Here is an 18,082-nt window from a genome sequence, read left to right on the forward strand (position 1 = left end):
TAAACCCATTCACCCCAGAGTTTCTCATGGGGTTCCTCCTCTTGAGTAGTCCGGGCCCGTTTCTCCTGCTTTTCCTCCTTGTGCTACACCCTGGAAACTTTGGCAGTCACTGGGGGTCATGGGACAAAGTGGTCAGGTCTAAACACTGATTCCCTGCCCCGGCTGGCTTCATCAGGACGCTTCATCAAGAGACTCCAAGAGAGCAGAACCCCTGGGAGCCAGGCAGCAGCCAACAGAAGGCAGACAGTACTAAAAGTCAGGGACCTGGGTTCCAATCCGGCCCCTGCCACTCCATAACCTGCCATCCCATTGCAATTCCTCTCGGAGATCATGAGGGATGCCCAGGAAGCATACCACATGTGGTTGAATGCAGGCTGCACCCACACAAGAAGGTGCGAATAGGGCCTGTTTTCCCTAACAAGGGGCACTGTTTTAAGGGGTAACCTAAAACGTCTTGGGCTAACCCCCTAACAGTAAGTGCTCGGTAGATGCCAATGTAACCACGTCTTGTCCTGCACCGGCACAGCCTCTCGCTCTACACCGCACCTAGCGGAGTGGGCGGGAGGACCCCGCGCTCCGGGCCGCGCCCCCAGCTCCCGCCGCCTGTCGCGACAGCGGCGGTGCATTGTGGGGCTTGTAGTGCGGGGCTGGGTTGGTTGGGTGGGTGGGCGCGGCCGAGGCAGTCGCAGCGGGGCCATCTTCTACAGGCCGGCTGGTTCGGCCTGTGCAACCGGCACTCGCGCTCCTCGCCCGCCCCGATGGCGCCGCGGCCGCTGAGCCCCTTGGTGCTGGCGCTGGGTGGCGCGGCGGCCGTGCTCGGTTCGGTGCTCTTCATCCTCTGGAAGACCTACTTCGGCAGCGGACGTGAGCGACGCTGGGACGGAGGCGAGGCCTGGTGGGGCGCTGAGCCTGCCGGCCTTCCACAGTGGGACGAGTGGGACGTGAGTGCCCGAGGAGGGTCGGCGCCTCCGCGCGTGCAGCCGAGGGGGTGTGACCGCCGCCCTGCGAGTTGAGAGCTCGGCGCCGCAGGCGTCACGCTGGTGGGCGCGTGGCGGGCGACTGGGAGTCCCGGAACCCTGGAACCGCTGGGCGTTTGGGGGCGTGTGCTGTGCTGCGCCGCTGTAGGCCTCCGGCTTACTCGCGGGGGCCGGGGCGCGAGCGCGCGGTCGGGGAGCGCTGTCCCGCCAGCGCCGGGTGCAGCCGGTGCCCAGCTGGCGCCTGCGCTGTGCGTCCAGCCCGGGATGCCCTCCGGCCCCTCCCGCCGGCCCGCCGCTGTTCGTTTGTTGCCGGGATTCGGCGCTTCTTGCCTCCATGGAGTGAGGAGGGATTGTCAGTCTAGGGAGGCTGAGTAAGGGAAGCGGAGGAATTTGCATGAGGTCACCCAGGGAAGGCTAGAAGAACGGCTTTTGGGAATTCAGGACTCTATTGACAGCGCTCGTGTGCACCAGAGCGGGCCTGGCAGTCCCTTGATGGCGGGAGGGCGGGGATGTGCGCTTTGGGCTTTCGGTCTTCCCTGGGGGAAGGGTGAGGCCGGAGGGTGCCGATCGCAGCCTGACCCGTGCTCCGCAGCCCGAGGACGAGGAGGACGTGGAGCCGGCGCTGGAGGAGCTGGAGCAGCGCGAGGTGTTGGTGCTGGGGCTGGACGGCTCCGGGAAAAGCACATTCCTGCGCGTGCTGGCCGGAAAGCCGCCGCTGGAAGGCCACATCCCCACCTGGGGCTTCAACTCCGTGCGACTGCCCACCAGGAACTTCGAAGTGGACCTGCTGGAGAGTGAGCAGACACCCCCTCCCCCCGCGCCCGTCTCCCCCATCATCTCAGCTGGACCCAAGTTGGGGCTTGTTATCTAAGCAGGACACGCCCCTGTGGAAAATCTTTCCCATGTGTCCCTGGGGTACAGGATGGAGTCCAACACTGCTCTGTTCTCTGGTTTGGTCGCCGCCTGTCCCTCGACCTTACTGCAGCCCACGTGCCTAACCCTGATAGACTCACAGCTAAAGTTTCCTGTATGCCAAGCACTTGACAGACAGCACTTTAAAAAGCCCTGCCAACAACTCCATAAAACTGGAAAGAGTTATTACGTTCATTATATATGTCTTGCATGAGGCAGTGAGGCCCAGAAAGTTAAATAATTTATCCAAGCTCAGGCAGCTTGCCAGTCTGTTAATGCTGTCTAGCTTGGACTCTTCGATATTAAGCACCCTGTACATTGCTTGCTTCTGAAATGAGTGATAGTCACTCAGTCGTGTCCAACTCTTTAGGACCTCATGGACTGTGTAGCCTGTCAGCCTTCTCAACCCATGGAATTCTCCAGGGTTTCTGAAGGGTGCTTGCTTTTTTCTTTCTTATCATCTGTGCCTTGTATGCACTGTTCTCCCAGTCTGGAAAGCCCTTCTTCCCTTTATGAACTGCTGTTCATCCTTCAAGGTTCAGGTCAAAGGTGATATCCCATGAAGCCTTATCTGACCCCCAGGCTAGCTTAAGAGTTCTTGCTCTGGGCTCCCCTTCTGCTACTGTGTTTGCCACATACCTCCCTGAGTCCCGGACTGCGCATCTAGGGCACAGATAAATCTGATCCAGCTCTGGCCCCTAGGGCCCAGCCCCAGTCAGGTACCTGGAAGATCACTTGTTGAGTGAGTGATCAAAGGAGGATCTGAATAGCCTCCTGCCCTCAATGTTAGGCTTCCTGGGATCTCAGGACAGGCTAGGAGAGAGGATATTGAGAGGGCAGCAGTACTTTACCCCTGTGTCCAGTCACAGACTCAGTGGAAAGGAACAGGTGGATTTCTGCCCGCCATATTACTCAGACCATAAAGACTCAGTGGGTTTAGTTAAGTGCCAAAGTGGTGGGATCAGACTCAAGGCCTGGCCGTTGGCCTCAATGGGCCCAGTTCCTCTGGTCTCAGGGCCTTGCCTGCTAGCCTGCCCTGGCTACATCTTTCTTCCCTGATTGTAGCAAACATTGATATTCACCTGAGATTCAGGCCTTTTAGCATGCTTTCTGTGTTTCCATCTCTCGTGCCCAGGACACAGAAAATTCAGATGGGGGTTCTGCAGTTGAGGCCCACTCTGTCTGGCAGAGACAGTATCCAGGCTCAATAAGGTCACTCAACCTGGATTCAAACCCACATCTCCCATTCATGTCCGGGGCCTTTCCCCTGCCACACCACTCAGTTTGCTATGGTCACCTACAGTGCTTGGCCTGGAGCCCGGCTGAGAATGAGCCCCTTGTGGATCTTTGACTTTTCCCTCCCCTCCCCACCCCCACCTCCTATATCCATTTTATTAACTAGTTCTGTCAGCTTTATCCTCCAATAGAGTTTGCATCTGTCTGTTTCTTCCCACCTCCATCTTTGCCTGCTTGTCCCAATCCACGGTCACCTATCAGTACTACAGCAGTCTCCTTGCTGGTCTTCCTGATTCACTTCTGTCCTCAATGTTGACCAGCAGCATCTTTCAGAAATCCGTATCACTTCATGTCATTCTTGCTTAAAATGCTTTTGGGGCTCCCCACAGCCTCTCTGTGGCCTTACAGGCCCTGTGTGGTCCAGCCCTGGCCAGCCCTGCTGGTCGTGGCTCCTTCTCCCCCTCTGGCAGCGCCTCAGCCACCTTGAATGCCTTCTGTTTCTTGAACACATGGATCTTGCCCTGTCCGGTGCCTATAACGCTTTTTTCTGCCTCTTCTCATGACCAGCTCCTTGTCATCATCCCAGATTCAGCTCACATGCCACCTCCTTAGGCCACCTTCTCAGACCACCCAATCCAAAGCCACCAGCAGACACTACCCCCACCCCGCCCCGCCACTTTCACTTTTTCTGTTTTATTTCCTTCCCTTGTGGAATGTGTTTTTGTGTTACTGCTGTGTTGGTCCTGGTTACAGAGGGAGCTCCTTGAGAACAGGGCTCCCCTGCCTGCCTTGCTGACCTCTGTGTCCCCAGCACCCAGATCAGTGCTTGGCACCTAGTAAGTACTCAGTATATACTTGTTGAGTGCCTGCTATGTGCCAGGCATTGTGCTGAGGGCTTTGGGGGGATCCAGAGATACATAGCTCTAACTCTCAAAGAGCTGAGAGTCCATAAGTGTCAGAAGTCTAATCAGAAACACTAGGATGCAGGGGTGACCATTGAGGACTTTGCAGAGGGACACAGAGGAACAGGAATGCAACCCAGGTTGGGGGAGGTGCTACTTGGACAGCCACACGGTGGCAGGATTGAGTATGGCCTTTCCAAGGAAAGAAAATGGGGCAACCAGACTGAACAAGAAAAACTGAATGGAGAATGGCTGTTCTCAGGCAGCACAGGGGGTCCTGGCTGCTGACGACAGCCACTGACCTGGGAGGAAGCTAGGGATTGGGAGGAGGCAGGACAGGCCAGGACAAAGAACCAGAGTACTGTGTTTTGAGGACATCTTATACCCCAGTCCTGTGAAAGGTACATTGTGTATAGTACTTTGGGGTTTTGCTACAACCTGTTAGGTAAGTTGAGTGAGGAAGAGACTGATGTTCAGAGGTGTCAACCTGCTCAGGGAGATATAGCTGTCAGAGCTAGAGCTGCACCCAGGTCCGATTGGCTCAGGAACCCGTGGACTTTCCCTTGCTCCATTGGCCAGTGGAGCCTTGGGAGGCTGGAAGTGATGTGGGGGTGGGCTGTAAGTAGAGAGTCCGGGCCCAGGGAGGCTCTGAGCTGGCCCCTGGCCTCTCCTCAGTCGGCGGCAGCCAGAATCTGCGCTTCTACTGGAAGGAGTTTGTGAATGAAGTGGATGTGCTGGTGTTCATGGTGGACTCGGCTGACCGGCTGCGGCTGCCGTGGGCCCGACAGGAGCTGCACAAGCTGCTGGACAAGGACCCTGACCTGCCTGTTGTGGTGGTGGCCAACAAGCAGGTGAGGGCCATGGGAGGCTGGCTACGGTCAGCTGGGCTTGATCCACGATGCCTGGGGCAGGGAGCACCGGAGAGGGATTCGGGCCTAGACCCATGACCTGCAGCACACAGCTGATACTGTCGCCCCCGCTGCTACCTGTGCTGTGTCCTCATCCCTCATCCTCTCTGCCTCCCTGTCATTTGTCATCCTGGAAGAATGAGAAAAATAATTTCTCTGTGTCCATTGTGTCTGAGGTGTGGTTTTGAATAATATTTCATATGATGTTTCTATTCACTCTATAAGCTATGGGATACTGTTTTCATTTTACATACAGGGAATCTGAAGCTCAGAGAGATTTTGTACACCTTGAAAATAGTAAATTGGGAAGTTTTACTCTAATTGCATCTTTTCCACTCTGCTATGTCCCTAATGATCTCTGACTCTAGATCAGAGAGCTATAGCTGGGAAGTGGTAAGAAGTTAACAAGTTAAATACTAATAACTAACATTTACTGTGTGCTCACAGCATGCTAAGCACACTGTAATCATGACCTCACTATAGGCCTTGACGTTAGCCCAAAGTTACAGCTGCTATGTGGCAAAGCCAGGTCTTAAGCTCAGATCCTCCTCAGATTTCCTGCTCTTCACTCTATGCTATATACGTCTCCTGGCCCAGTAACTCTTGGCATCACATACTTACGGTGCCATTCTCTGCCGCAGTACAGAGTCCTGTTGTGTTTCAGGTGGCATGGGCCCATGGCCCTGAGAGCTGTGGGACATGTTTCCAGCCTGGCTTGGAGACATTCTGTCTGTCTTAGACCTCAGGTTTCCTCTGCCTATCAAGAAATATCTGGCACAGTTATAAACAGGGTAACCTTATGTTCTGGTCTGCCTGTGACAGGCCCCAGCTATGCCTGTTGCTCTGATACAACTATACTAGTTCCCACTTTGAGTCTCAGAAGTAACCCAGTTTGGACAATGAATCGTGTCATCTTATATATAAACTATGGTTTATAGTGATTTTAAACTTTACAGAAGACAGCACCTACGGTCCCATCATTCTATGAACTGCTTCAAGAAGAAGCCTTTTAATCTTGGGCCAGGCTTGAAATTAAATGCACCATCACCAGCCATGCTGAGTAGTGGCCTCTGTTTTTTCCTCAACAGGTTTCTAGGAGTCTAGGGGAGGTGAGGCCTTTGTCTGAAAGTGACCTTACCATAAGATCTCTCCACCATTGAATTTAGGAAACTGAGCTAAGATTTCTGTAAAGGTCATAAACTTGGTCATCAAACCAACCTGGGTTTAAAACCTGGCTCTGCCACGTGTCACAGTTTCCTTTGTTAAATGATACCACCTCCCTGAGCTGATTTCCCCATCAGTTTAGTATGGATAGTGAGTTAAATGAGATGAGTACCTGTCACAATGCCTGACTTAGAGGACGTGCTGTTTCTTAGCACAGTGGCTATGGGTGAGAATGAGGGGGTGGAAAGAAGCTGATACCAAGGAAAGTCAGAGATGAGGAAGTGAGTTTAGACCAACTGGGCAAGAGAGAACTCAGGCTCCAGTGTTCCCCCCAGGGAGCCGATGAACAGTTTATTTCACAGATGACAAGGGTGGGTAGTTGGGACACACTCTCAATCCAGCCTGACGTCTCCGTTTCATCCCAGGACCTGAGCGAAGCCATGAGTATGGTGGAGCTGCAACAGGAGCTGGGCCTGCAGGCTGTCGATAGCCAGCGGGAAGTTTTCCTCTTGGCAGCCAGCATCGCCCCTGCAGGAACCAGCTTTGAAAATCCTGGCACCGTGCACATCTGGAAACTGCTCCTGGAGCTTCTCTCCTAGGCTGGCGCCCACCCGCTCACTAGCCAGCCCTGGAGACTTCAGTTCTGCTCCTCCTGCTTCTTCATCTCCAGCCTGGGCCTGGGGCACGGTCTACATAACATCTCTTCTCTTCTTCCCTCCTCACCCTCAAGAGCAGGGCCTGGGTGAGGCCAAGAACCACACAGAGGCCTCCCAGTGAGCTAGCCATGAGGCTGAAGCAGGGAGGCAGTTGAGGCCAAGGGTGGGAGAGGACAGTGTCTTGCTAATTCTGAGCAGCAAGTGGATCCCACTTTCACCAAGGAAGGCAGCCTCATCCTCTGACCTGTACAGCGAGCTGCCCAGCAGGCTCAGTTCTCCCCGCCCTGCTGGTCCCAAGGGGTGAGGACTGGTGTAGGTGTCCGAAGTACGCCCTAACCCTAGACTGATCCCTTCTGGTGATTTTGCACCCTCTCGTGTGGGCAGGTTCTGGGCCGTAAGCCACGAGCTCAGACTCCCTGTCCTGCCTTATGCTCCAACCCCAGCTGGCTCGTGGCCTTGTGCAATCCCTGCCTCTCTGGGCCATCCCTTTTAAAGAGAGATGATTTAGGTGGTGGCTTTCTAACCAACCTATAAAGATAGGAAGCTTGAGGAGGAATCTAGAGATCCTGGCAAGAAGCTTCCTGAAACCTCCCTGCTTTCCCAAGGCTGAGGTCCAGCCCGCTAACCTCTTAAATAGAGAGTAAGTGGTCTTCACCCCCTAATCAGAGAGACTGAAACCCACACCCACCCCAATCTGGAGTCAGAAGCTGCTACTCTTACACTTAACTGTGCCAATGCCCATGTTTACATAAGTCTGGGGAAGGAAGGAGCTTGCCTGTGTTCCTGGGAAGACTTGTCAGGGGAGCAGGATGTTGGCCTCCAGACTGCATTTAATTATTTATTTATTTATAAAAGGAACAGGCCCAAGTTTTAGGCTCTGTTTCTAGGTGCTGTTATCCAAACCCTAGATGACTGTCATGGAAAATTTGGATCTTTGAGGAAAATAGCTGGAATCATGAATGACAGTGTGGTAAGCTACACGTGTCAATGGAGACAGAGCTCTTCCTCCCCCAACCCTTTGTGGCTGTACTTGATGTCATAGAATTTCACCATGACCCATATGAACTTGAACTCCAATACTTGGCCTAATACGTCAAAGGGACACAAACTCCGTAGAGGTAACAAATGACTCTGGGAGAGGCAATTTCATCATAGTTACTCTTACAAAGAAATTAGAATTAGCAGACCAACCAATGGGTAGCCTTGAGTATATCGCACAGCCTTCCTGGACCTGCTGATTGTGCAGCTAAGGCAAAGCTGGACAGAATAGCTGGTGTCCTCTCCAGAACACATTCCGTGATTCTCCTGTTTCCAGTGATCAGCCAGTTTAAAGACTGTCTCTGTACTGACTCTTCAGTGCAGGCAGAAGGAACCTTTTGTCTGTCAAGAGGCCACTGAAGAGTTGACAGCCACAAATGGGCCTTTTTTTTGAGGAGGGAACCAACTCAGTTTGCTTTTTAATTGAGAATAGAGATTATGTGCCTTTGTTTCATTTGACATTTACTCAGCGTGCCACAGTTTCATACTGTGGCGGGTGCAAGAAGGGTGGGCCGGGAAGGTGTCTCAGAATAGAATCACTTTTCTTTGAAATTCCGATTAACTTTCTGTCTTAAGTGATTTGACTGATTTTATTTTAAATATTTTGGGAATGACTTGGGTTTTAGAGTAGCCTTTGAAACTCTGCTGACACTTCATTTTGCTGGCAGAAAGTGAGGAAACTTTACTTCTCTGTTCTGTGAACTTCACCTTGTCCTCTAGCGTTAATACTTGAAAGTTAGCCTTGGAGCCAACATTTTGGAGAGGGGCGCCCTTTTCTACTAATTAAGCTCTGCCTTTGGTCTAGTGCATATCACTATGTAGTACAGTTTTTAAAGTCCCCACTGTCAGGAGGTGAGAATAGAGTTACGTACTTGAGCAGCTTTCAAAGACCAGTCTCAGAGCCAACAGGTCCCGAGGCACACAAGGAGACACCACCGAGGAGCACTGAAGGTCCCGGGCGGTGGCCGTTGGTGCCTGTACAGGCCGTATGGATGTCCTGTCGGCCTGTGGGTGTGCGCGTGTCTGTGGCTGACGGCAGCACTCCTCTGCTGGCCTGTCCTCCAGGCGGGGAGCCAGACAGTGCTTGTGTCCCGGTTCCTACCAGGACCAGGCTGGGCAGAGTCGCGGAAGGGCCTTTTTTCAGAACCGCTGACTGCCTTGCACTCTTATGTAGTTGTTCCTGAATGTGACTTTGGCTCAAGAGCCTAGGTGGCTGCTTTGGGGAACCTGTTCATCTCAAGTGCAGCTCCTGACTAACCGGGATGACACCATGTTTCCCCCTCCGCCCCACCTGAGCTTGGCACTAGCGAATGGACAGCCGGGCAGCTCTCGCACTCTCATGAAGACCATACAGTGCCCACTTCATGCTTGGGAAGGCAGCTCATGCGTGTGTGTGCCGGTTGAACCTTTGAATCATGCACGCTGACACTGGGGGCTTCTGCTCTTGAAGTTATTTGAATGAAATCATGGCTTCTGACATGCTGCTGTCCTTCTGAAAAGAGGTCAGCCTGGCCCAGAGCTTGAACACGTGGATGGTCTAGGCAAGAGGGCTCTTGAGGCTACTGGGACCACCACCTTGGACCAGCTGCCTATCCCAAAAAGCCTCCTCTGGCACCTCCTGGTGTTTGGAACCATCCGTTGTAAGCTTGTGCCAACACAGTGGTATCCAGCTGTGAGGACTGGAGAGGAGGTGAAGGTGGTCCCTCCCGGCCTCCGGACCCTCCTCAGAAGTGCTGGTGAAAAATTTCACAGCTCCAGCATGTCTGAATGAGACCCCCGATTCTCCAGAAAAATGTTTCCACTTGCCTTTGGAAAATATTTTGTTCTTAGGCTAGGTTAGTAGCAACTGCCAGCATCTCAAACCAGCGGCTGAAACTCGTCTGTGGCATCTATCCTCGTCCTCTCACAGCTGCCCCAGACCTCAGACCTGCACAGTCAGCAGTCTGCCTCACCCCTGCCGACTGCTGTCACCTTCTCCAAGTCTTCTCTAGTAACTCTAGAGGGAAACCTCCAGCTTTCCCTGCTGCCTCCTGGAGATGGGCCCATAAAGGGACAAGGGGAAGATTGCCATCAGATCTGAAGTAAAGGAGCCTTGCTGTCCCAGCCCATGCCCTGTGAACCCAGGCCCACAAACTGCATAAAATGGAGTGTTGGTGGCTGTGTACAATAAATGCCAAAAATTTGGTGGTGGTTTCATATAAATTCTGATTTTGAGGAACAAACGTGCTTGGTGCTTAGCAGTCCCAGGGAGGGACAGCTATGGAGGGTGGTCCCAGAACACGTCCCACAAGCAAATCCCAATCCCTTCAGTCCACACTGGGGTGGGTGGGTACATCAGCTTTGGCCTAACGGTACTTTTGGGGAGATACCCAAACCCTTCCTTGTAGGAGTTCTAGCTGACAGGGCCAGAGCTAGGCATGAAAATGGAAGTGAGAACTTTTTTTTTAATTTTAGCAATGCTGTTTTGTTTTTTAAGTGAAGAATAATTGCTTTACAGAATTGGAGCACAGCTTTGACTGCCTCCATACCAGAGGTCAGAATGGAGGTGGCACCATTCCACAAGTGTCCCCCCAATACCTGCCCTTGGGCTGGGCTCTGTGGTTCCCTCACAAGGTCGCTGGATTCAAGCCCAGTCTGGTAGGGGATGTCCAACCAGACTAAAAGACAGTTACTGGCATTGGCTACAGAAGTCGGGGCTGGGGGGACTCCAGGACACTGACACAGCCTGGGAGCAGAGGAAGGTGGTATGGAAGGCTTCCGCAAAGCCCTGTGGTATGGCAGCTGAACTGGGTGAAGAAACAAGGTTAAGGGCCTGGCCCGGTCACAGGCCTGATTTCAGAATGCTCTGAAGGACTTCTGCATTCCTAAAGCTTTCATTCCTAAAGCCTTCGCTCACGGTGACAGTCACTGCTGGAGTCTAGTAAGCCGAGTCCAAAAGGCAGGTTTCTGTCCAGTTTCCAGCCCGCCTTAACGGTGTGAGACAGTGGGCTGCTTTCAGTGGCCGAAGAGAAGGCCAGCAAGCAAAGTCTAGGCATAGTCATTGGACAGAGTAACTTCAAACCCCATGTTAATGCCTCTCAAGCCTGTTTCTTTACCAGTGAGAAGATTAAAACCACACAACTGTGTGGGTTTTTTGTGAAATGTTTTATGTAAAAATACTTAACTCCTTTCCTAGAGCAGTGAGGGGAGACAAGTTTTATGTGACTTAAGGAGAAACCTCAGGAACAGAAGGTTTTTATATTATTGATACCTGACAATAATGAATCAAAATGCCCAGCACCCACCTCACTGTGACTATAATCCTGCTACATACCAATCATGCCACCAAATTACACAGGCCAGGCCCGAAGGAATGCCATGCAGTGTGCAGCCCAGGACGTGATACACAGCAGAGTTGCATTCAGCAGTCCAACAGACATCTCAGAAAGCAGGTTTGGGAACTTCAGACTCAAAAGACAAGCAGCAAAGGCAGGTCACTTGAAGGCAGATCAGGAGGCAGCTATATAGCATCTTAACCGCTGGCACTCGAGCCACAACGGGCTTCAGACCAGGGCCACAGAAAACCAGTTCACCAGCCCCCAGCCTGGGGTGGGGCCACCACTGGAGGCCTCTCCCAAGCAGCCCAGGCTTCCATAAAAGTATTAGTCAGCTCAGATGGTAAAGAATCTGCCTGCAGTGCAGGAGACCCAGGGTCTATCCCTGGGTCAGGAAGATACCTGGAGAAGGGAATGACTGCCCACTCCAGTATTTTGTCTGGAGAATCCCATAGACAGAGGAGCCTAGCAGACTACAGTCCATGGGTCACAGTCAGACGTGACTAAGTGACTGACTCACTTTTTTGTAGAAGTGATAGTGGAACTGCTATTCAGGAAACCAAGGTAGCAAGCAGTAGAACCAGAACAGGGGAGAAAAGGGAGGGCAGCTGTGCCTAGGAGGGTACATGAATGTGCAAAGGACTGACTGGCCTCTTTACTTTGGTTGAGGAGGTTACTGAAGGGGGCAGCCCCAGGGCTTGGCTGGGAGGGCAAATACAAAACTGTCAGAGAAGTAAAAATAACTATTTTATTGTACACAGACTATATTCAAACAAACCACGCGCTCAGAAAACAGCAGGTTCTGGCTTTTCCCAGAGCCCGCAGAAGAATATAAATTGGAACCTCTGGGAGACAGTATCTTCTCCAAAGTGAAAAGAGAGAGAGAGAGAGAGAGTGTACGCGTGCACGTGCATTGTAACCCTTTGATTCCATGGGGTTTGGCTGGCCTCATCTGTAGATGCACACCACTCCTTGCTTCTCTGGTCCAAGAGGAAGCCTCAACCTGGGGCAGGCATAAACCAGTCACTCAACCTCCATTTTATTCTTTTGCAAAGAATCAGTGAAGGCTTGCCACTCTGCTGGGTAAAAGCGCTTGTAGACGTTGATCTTATTCCGGATCTGTTTTGGGGTATCTTGATAGTAATTCTTCTCATCCCGGGCCATAGCCTAAGGAAAGAAAAGGGCCACTTGAATGAAGAAGGCTGGACTGGCCAAGTTCAAATCCCTAGCCCTGCATTGGACAAGGTACTGCCCATCCCTGAGATTCAGATTCCTCGTGTCAAAAGTCATAGTGTATGTGGGAAAATGGGTACAAGTACCCTCAGAGACTAGGCAGGAGCTGAGACCCGCTGAGTAGCTCATTCTTTGTCCATCACCAACTGATCCCACCTGGGCACAGGGTCCCAGTGTAGCCAGATCTTTCCATTTTTAAGAGAAGCCAAAAAAAAAAAAAGGAGTTGAGACCTCCCATAATTAAAATGGGAGTTAACCCCTGAACAGCAGTTAACTCTTGAACAGCACAGATGTGAAGTGCATGGGTCCACTTATAATGGGTATTTTTCAGGAGTAAATACTTTAGCACTACATGGTCCGTGGTCAGTTGAATCCCGAGATTTGAGGAACTGCAGACTGGGAGGACCAATTGTAAATTATACACAGGTTAACCTCAGGTTGTTCAAGGGTCACCTGCAGTTCATTAAAAATACCATGTGAGCAAACAATATATATTTATGAGTGGGATACACACCACAGGCTCTTCAGTCTACCCCATTATAAGCATTCTGTCAAAGGGATCCATTTCCTAGGGTATCTTTCCTCTTTGTTTCCACTCAATCTCAGGAAACAGGCACTAGCCAAGCAGATCAGACCCCAAATGGTCCAGGGTACCCTCTCCAAGGACCCAGGTGGTTCCTCCTGCCAGGCCTGAACCACTTACCTTATAGTTTTCCCCATGGTTCTCCACCATGTAGCGAACATAGTCAATGAGATCTCGTGACAGTGTATTTCCTTTCTTTTCCGGAAGGCTGGCTTCTGCCTCCAGGTCTGGGTTGAGAGAAGCCAAGAGACAGGGAATGAAGCTTTGCTTCCTGCATAAGTTGAGCTGCGCAGTCAATCCTAAGCCACAAGAGTTAATACACTGGCCAAGTGATGACCTTCCCCTCTTCTTCTCCAAATTCAGTACTAGAACCTTCCTCATTAGCCCCTCAGGTCCCAGGCTCTGCCTATGGCACAAGCATCCATCAGCATGGCAATAAGTCACCTCTCTTTGGGTCTCAGATGGGTGAAAGGAAGGTACCAAACTAAAAATCCCTGCTTAGTGCCAGGTACTAGGGACAGAGATGAAGACACATTGCTTGTCCACAATGCAGGGCTCCATTCCAGCTCTAAAATTCTTTGAGAACCTCTTAAAAGTGTTAATATGTGAAATGAAAAGGTGTGAATAAATGAGAACTTGAGCTGTAGGAACTAGGGCCCAAGGCACCTCACTGTTCCACATGAGGGTAAAAACCAAACTCTGGAGTCAATATGGCCTCACTCCTAAAATAGCTGGGCTTCTCTGATGGCTCAGCAGTAAAGAATCTGCCTGCAATGCAGGAGATGCAGGTTCAATCCCTGGATGGGGAAGATCCCCTGGAGAAGGAAATGGCAATCCACTCCAGTATTATTGCCTGGGAAAACCTATCCTTAGAGTACCTGGAGAGCTACAGTCCAAGGGGTCAGAAGAGTTGGACATGGCTTAGTGACTGAACACACACGCACACCATTACTGAGCTATATATTTTTAAAATTATTATGATGGTAAATTTTGAGGGTTTTTATTTTTTGCCACAATTTACATTTTTTTAATGGTAAATTTTGTGGGATTTTTTTTTAACCATAATTTTAAAAATTTTAATTGAAGAATTAAAAGTAAAACTTAAGATTAGCTTTCACTACACTAAGTACACATGATTTTGTATATACAATCCTGTGCAGTAACTCTTACAAGAATCACTAAAATAGACTACAGACAAGAATTCATGGAATTCTATATCAAATGTCTGGTCAGAGGGCTTTCCTGGTGGCTCAGAGGTAAAGAATTGGCCTGCCAAGGTAGGAGACACGGGTTCGATACCTAATCTGGGACTCACATGCAGTGGAGCACGAAGCCCGTGGACACAACTCTTGAGCCTGTGCTCTAGAGCCCAGAAGCCACAACTACTGAGCCCACGTGCTGCAACTACTGAAGACTGTGCTCTTAGAGCCTGTGCTCCACGAGAGAAGCCACCACAATAAGAAGCCTGCGATGCTTGCCATGACCAGAGAACAGCCTAAGCAGCAATGAAGGCATAGCCAAAAATAAATACATAATATTTTTTAAATGTCTGGTCATTCAAATCTTCAAACTTTGCAGAATTTACCCTCTTGTTTTAATATTCAGTCTCTATAGCCTTAAAATACATAAAGTTGATTTATCATTGGAAAGATTCAGTTTAGTCACTCAGTCATGTCTGGCTCTTTGAGACCCCATGGACTGCAACACACCAGGCTTCCTTGTCCATCACCAACTCCTGGAGCCTACTCAAACTCATGTCCATCGAATCGGTGATGCTATCCAACTATCTCATCCTCATTGCAAAGATTATATGGTGGAATCTCTAAAAAAAAAATATCTGTTCATCCTTAAACTCATGAGAAGCTGAATTCATGCTTGAGACTTATTGTTTTCTCCTTTATCCTCTCAGGCACTGGTTACGTCCTCCCCGAACATCTCTGGCCTCCCTTCACACATTGGAACTTAGTCAGTAGACTGAAAATGTCTCGGCCAGGACACAGTTCTACCTCTGCCAGCTGAGCCCTGGACCGGCTCACTTCCTCCCTCTGAACTTCAGTTTCTCCATCTGTACCATGAGAACATCTGAGGGTCCTTTCCAGCCCTGTATAGGATGCTGACCTAGAGAAATTGTGGCCCACACCCACCATTAAGCACATAAGGCTTCCGCACAAGCTCCTTAGGCCTCTCTTCTACATCCACTTCCATGGCCTTTACCTGCAGAGAACAGAGACCATGAGAACAGTAGACAGAAGAAATATCCTGGATGAGGGAAAATCCTAAAGGCTCCTGCCCATCCCAGCACAACTGCCTTATCCATAAGGGTCCCTCCACAAGGTCAGGCAAGAATAGATGACCAAAAGAGCTAATGCCCTGGATGCTTTTTGGTTCCCAAGATGCTCAAGTAAGCAATTTATCTTTCTGCGTCTATCTATAAAATGGGCAGAATATTCCTTGCCTGCCTCACTTCACTGTGTGATTATCAAATGGAGCAATGCACATGAAAGCACTTAAGACTTCAATGAGGGAGAGAGGTCAGATGCCTTCTCTTATGCAAGGAGCAGGCTGACAGCGCTTGGCTATAATTTCACATTTATTCAATAAACAGTAGTGCCCTGTTCCTCTAGCATAAAGAGATAATAAGAAATTTGCCTGAAGGCAACGGGACAAACCCAATCAGCAAGCCCATTCATTAACTATAGACCACTAGTCACATCCTAAGCACCACCGAGTAAGGCTTAGTACTGAATGGAACAGAGTTCTTGTCCCCAAGCAGATTATGTTGGGGGAAAGAGGCACAGACAATAAACAGATAAATATACCACATGACATGCCATAAAGTATTTACAAGTGCCAAGGAATTAAAGTAGAAAAGAAGTTACTGAGGGAAAGGGGGTGCTATTTTTGAAAGTGGTCCAGAAAAAGAACTATTCCGGAGAAACTAGCCTAAGGGAAGCCTCAGACCAAGGACGACTGGATAACTTAGGAAAGGTGTGAGGACAGTAAGATTCCAAACTCCTTATTAGGAAAGTTAAGGGCAGAGATAGATAAATTCTGGAAAACTGAGATGCCAAGGGATCCAAATAGTTTAATTTCAGAAGGAAAAAGTGAGTGCCGAAGGAAAACGGAAGCTCCAACCCAGGTCCAATGTGTGCTAAGGGAGGCAGTATAAGGGAGATACTAAAGGTAATCTCAACGCAGTCAGGCTGGCCCAGCTGGCTGTAGGGAAGTCACAAACCCAAGAAGGGCTTGAGGGAGGTAACAGACAGGATTAAGCCAGCTCAGGATGGTGTGGCGGCGGAGGGCAAGGCCGGGACCATGTCAGTACCTTTCTCTTAAGAAGGGGCACTGCCCTGTTGGGGTCCATAGCCAAACCCATCTCGGCCAGGTTCTGCCGCACCGATTTGGTCTGGTCCCAGGCATGTCGGATGTGTGAGCTACGGGGAAAAAAAGAGGGCGGTCGCGGGACTGTCATCTCGCTAGCCGTCCTGGCCGAGGTCTCCTGCCTTCTAAACCCCGGTCTCCTCACCATTCGATCCGCGGCGCTGCCTTCCGTCGAGCATTCCGGTTCAGACGCTTCCGGTTAACATTATAACCGAACTTCTGCCTCCGAGTCTTTCCCTTGGCTTTGGGCATTGCACTGACCACAGCACGGAGTACTAGACTCTGCTTCTCACTCCAACTACCGCGTGTAGCGACTCCTTCCGGCTAGTGGAGCACGTGGTTTTGCAGGCTTTCGGGAAATGTAGTCTTCTTCTCAGCGACACAGGCTGGTTACTATAACTCCCAGAATGCCATGAGCGAACGCGCCTGCGTACAACGTTCAGCAAAGCCCTTTTCCCTGCCCCACTTTAAGGACCTCATCAGGAGGCGGGGCTTAGCGTCCGAATTTTCGCCTTCTGCTGTTGCTTGAAACATGGAGACTCCTGGCCGTGTCACTCCGGAGGCACCCTTTGAACCATCGCAGCCCCCAGTCATTGAAGGCTTTAGCCCCAGTGTATACAGCACTTCGGAAAGCTTCAAGGAAAAGTTTATTCGCAAGACCCGCGAGAACCCATTGGTACCCATAGGTAAGCAAGTGGGAGCTTTAGGAACTGTAGACCAAGAGGGCAGTGATGTAGAGGGAATGAAATAGGGGAGGATCGGGACCCCAGCTGGGTGACCCGAATGAGAAGAGGCCGGGCGGTGAGGGGTGAACGTGATTGGAGAAGGAGCTAGACTGGATTGGGGGCGCTGGGACGCGGCGGACTCTTAACTCCGAGGACCACCCCCCTGCCCCGGCCCTCCTTCTGCCCACCCCTCCCACCTCGGCCCCAACCCACAGCGCGCTCTCCTCAGCTCCTGTTTAAGAATATCTTGACCCTGAAGAGGGAAGACCAAAGAGGGGAGGGGCCCTCTAGAGCCGGACCTGCCTGCCACTTCCCACCTGCTTTGTCGCCTCTTCAGGCTGCCTGGGCACTGCGGCCGCCCTTACCTATGGTCTCTACTGCTTCCACCGGGGACAGAGCCAGCGCTCCCAGCTCATGATGCGTACCCGGATCGCCGCCCAGGGCTTCACGATCGTTGCCATCTTGGTGGGTCTGGCTGCATCCACTCTGAAATCTCGACCTTGAGCCGGTGGCCTCACCTTGAAAGCTTCACGGATATGGTGTATACAGCATTTCGGAACCACCGGTCCTACCACTAAAATAACTCCTTCATTTCCCCTAACAAGCCCTGTATCAGTGCGGGTGGAAGTGGCGAATTGTGTAAACGACAGATTTCCACCCCCCCCGCCCCGCCCCCTGGAATCTCAGGTTCGGTTCAGTTTTCGTGTTCCCTACTTCTGTTTATGTTGCACCTTGGCCACTTCTACCTAATAAACTCTGATTCACTTGTAGTTTAGTGAATTCATTCCCAGTCTCGCCGCCATGGTTTTTGGTCTTTGGTTTTAGGAAAAAACAGACTAAAGACTGCAGGGTCTTTTAGAAATCCAGTAGTCTACTGATTCTCAAACTTTCCTGACAACAGTCACCCCGAGGTATTTATTAAAAGTAGGCAGTCTTGAGAGTCCCTTGGACAGCAGGGAGATCAAGCCAGTCAATCTTAAAGGAAATCAACCCTGAATATTCACTGGAAGGACTGATGCTGAAGCTCCAATACTTTGGCCACCTGATGCAAAG

The 18,082-nt window shown here is 50.9% G+C and overlaps 3 protein-coding genes across 3 annotated transcripts; 2 read left to right on the top strand and 1 right to left on the bottom strand.

Annotated features, from left to right (window-relative positions):
• Positions 1–655: 655 nt before the first annotated feature.
• ARL10 (ADP ribosylation factor like GTPase 10) lies at positions 656–9,977 on the top strand. Its single transcript, XM_061423008.1, has 4 exons — positions 656–941; positions 1,570–1,771; positions 4,703–4,878; positions 6,525–9,977. The coding sequence occupies exons 1-4, from the start codon at positions 759–761 to the stop codon at positions 6,696–6,698; spliced, it is 735 nt and encodes a 244-aa protein (XP_061278992.1). The 5' UTR covers positions 656–758; the 3' UTR covers positions 6,699–9,977.
• Positions 9,978–11,841: 1,864 nt separating this feature from the next.
• Positions 11,842–16,696, bottom strand: NOP16 (NOP16 nucleolar protein). Its single transcript, XM_061423011.1, has 5 exons — positions 16,450–16,696; positions 16,249–16,357; positions 15,068–15,137; positions 13,044–13,150; positions 11,842–12,274 (listed from the first exon to the last, which is right to left on the bottom strand). The coding sequence occupies exons 1-5, from the start codon at positions 16,554–16,556 to the stop codon at positions 12,131–12,133; spliced, it is 537 nt and encodes a 178-aa protein (XP_061278995.1). The 5' UTR covers positions 16,557–16,696; the 3' UTR covers positions 11,842–12,130.
• A 53-nt stretch (positions 16,697–16,749) lies between these two features.
• Positions 16,750–17,799, top strand: HIGD2A (HIG1 hypoxia inducible domain family member 2A). The gene is made up of 2 exons (XM_061423013.1): positions 16,750–16,990; positions 17,367–17,799. Exons 1-2 carry the CDS (start codon positions 16,837–16,839, stop codon positions 17,531–17,533), a joined length of 321 nt encoding a protein of 106 aa, XP_061278997.1. The 5' UTR covers positions 16,750–16,836; the 3' UTR covers positions 17,534–17,799.
• The last annotated feature ends 283 nt before the right edge of the window (positions 17,800–18,082 follow it).

Source organism: Bos javanicus, chromosome 7 (genome assembly GCF_032452875.1).
Source record: "Bos javanicus breed banteng chromosome 7, ARS-OSU_banteng_1.0, whole genome shotgun sequence".
Lineage (NCBI taxonomy): Eukaryota > Metazoa > Chordata > Mammalia > Artiodactyla > Bovidae > Bos > Bos javanicus.

Coding starts and splice junctions, on each gene's coding strand:
- NOP16 (XM_061423011.1), bottom strand. CDS start 16,556: ATGCCCAAAGCCAAGGGAAAGACTCGGAGGCAGAAGTTCGGTTATAAT. Junction 16,358..16,449: donor GCAGCGCCGCGGATCGAATG/GTGAGGAGACCG, acceptor TTTTCCCCGTAG/CTCACACATCCGACATGCCT. Junction 15,138..16,248: donor TGCCCCTTCTTAAGAGAAAG/GTACTGACATGG, acceptor TGTTCTCTGCAG/GTAAAGGCCATGGAAGTGGA.
- HIGD2A (XM_061423013.1), top strand. CDS start 16,837: ATGGAGACTCCTGGCCGTGTCACTCCGGAGGCACCCTTTGAACCATCG. Junction 16,991..17,366: donor GAACCCATTGGTACCCATAG/GTAAGCAAGTGG, acceptor TCGCCTCTTCAG/GCTGCCTGGGCACTGCGGCC.
- ARL10 (XM_061423008.1), top strand. CDS start 759: ATGGCGCCGCGGCCGCTGAGCCCCTTGGTGCTGGCGCTGGGTGGCGCG. Junction 942..1,569: donor CACAGTGGGACGAGTGGGAC/GTGAGTGCCCGA, acceptor CGTGCTCCGCAG/CCCGAGGACGAGGAGGACGT. Junction 4,879..6,524: donor TGGTGGTGGCCAACAAGCAG/GTGAGGGCCATG, acceptor GTTTCATCCCAG/GACCTGAGCGAAGCCATGAG.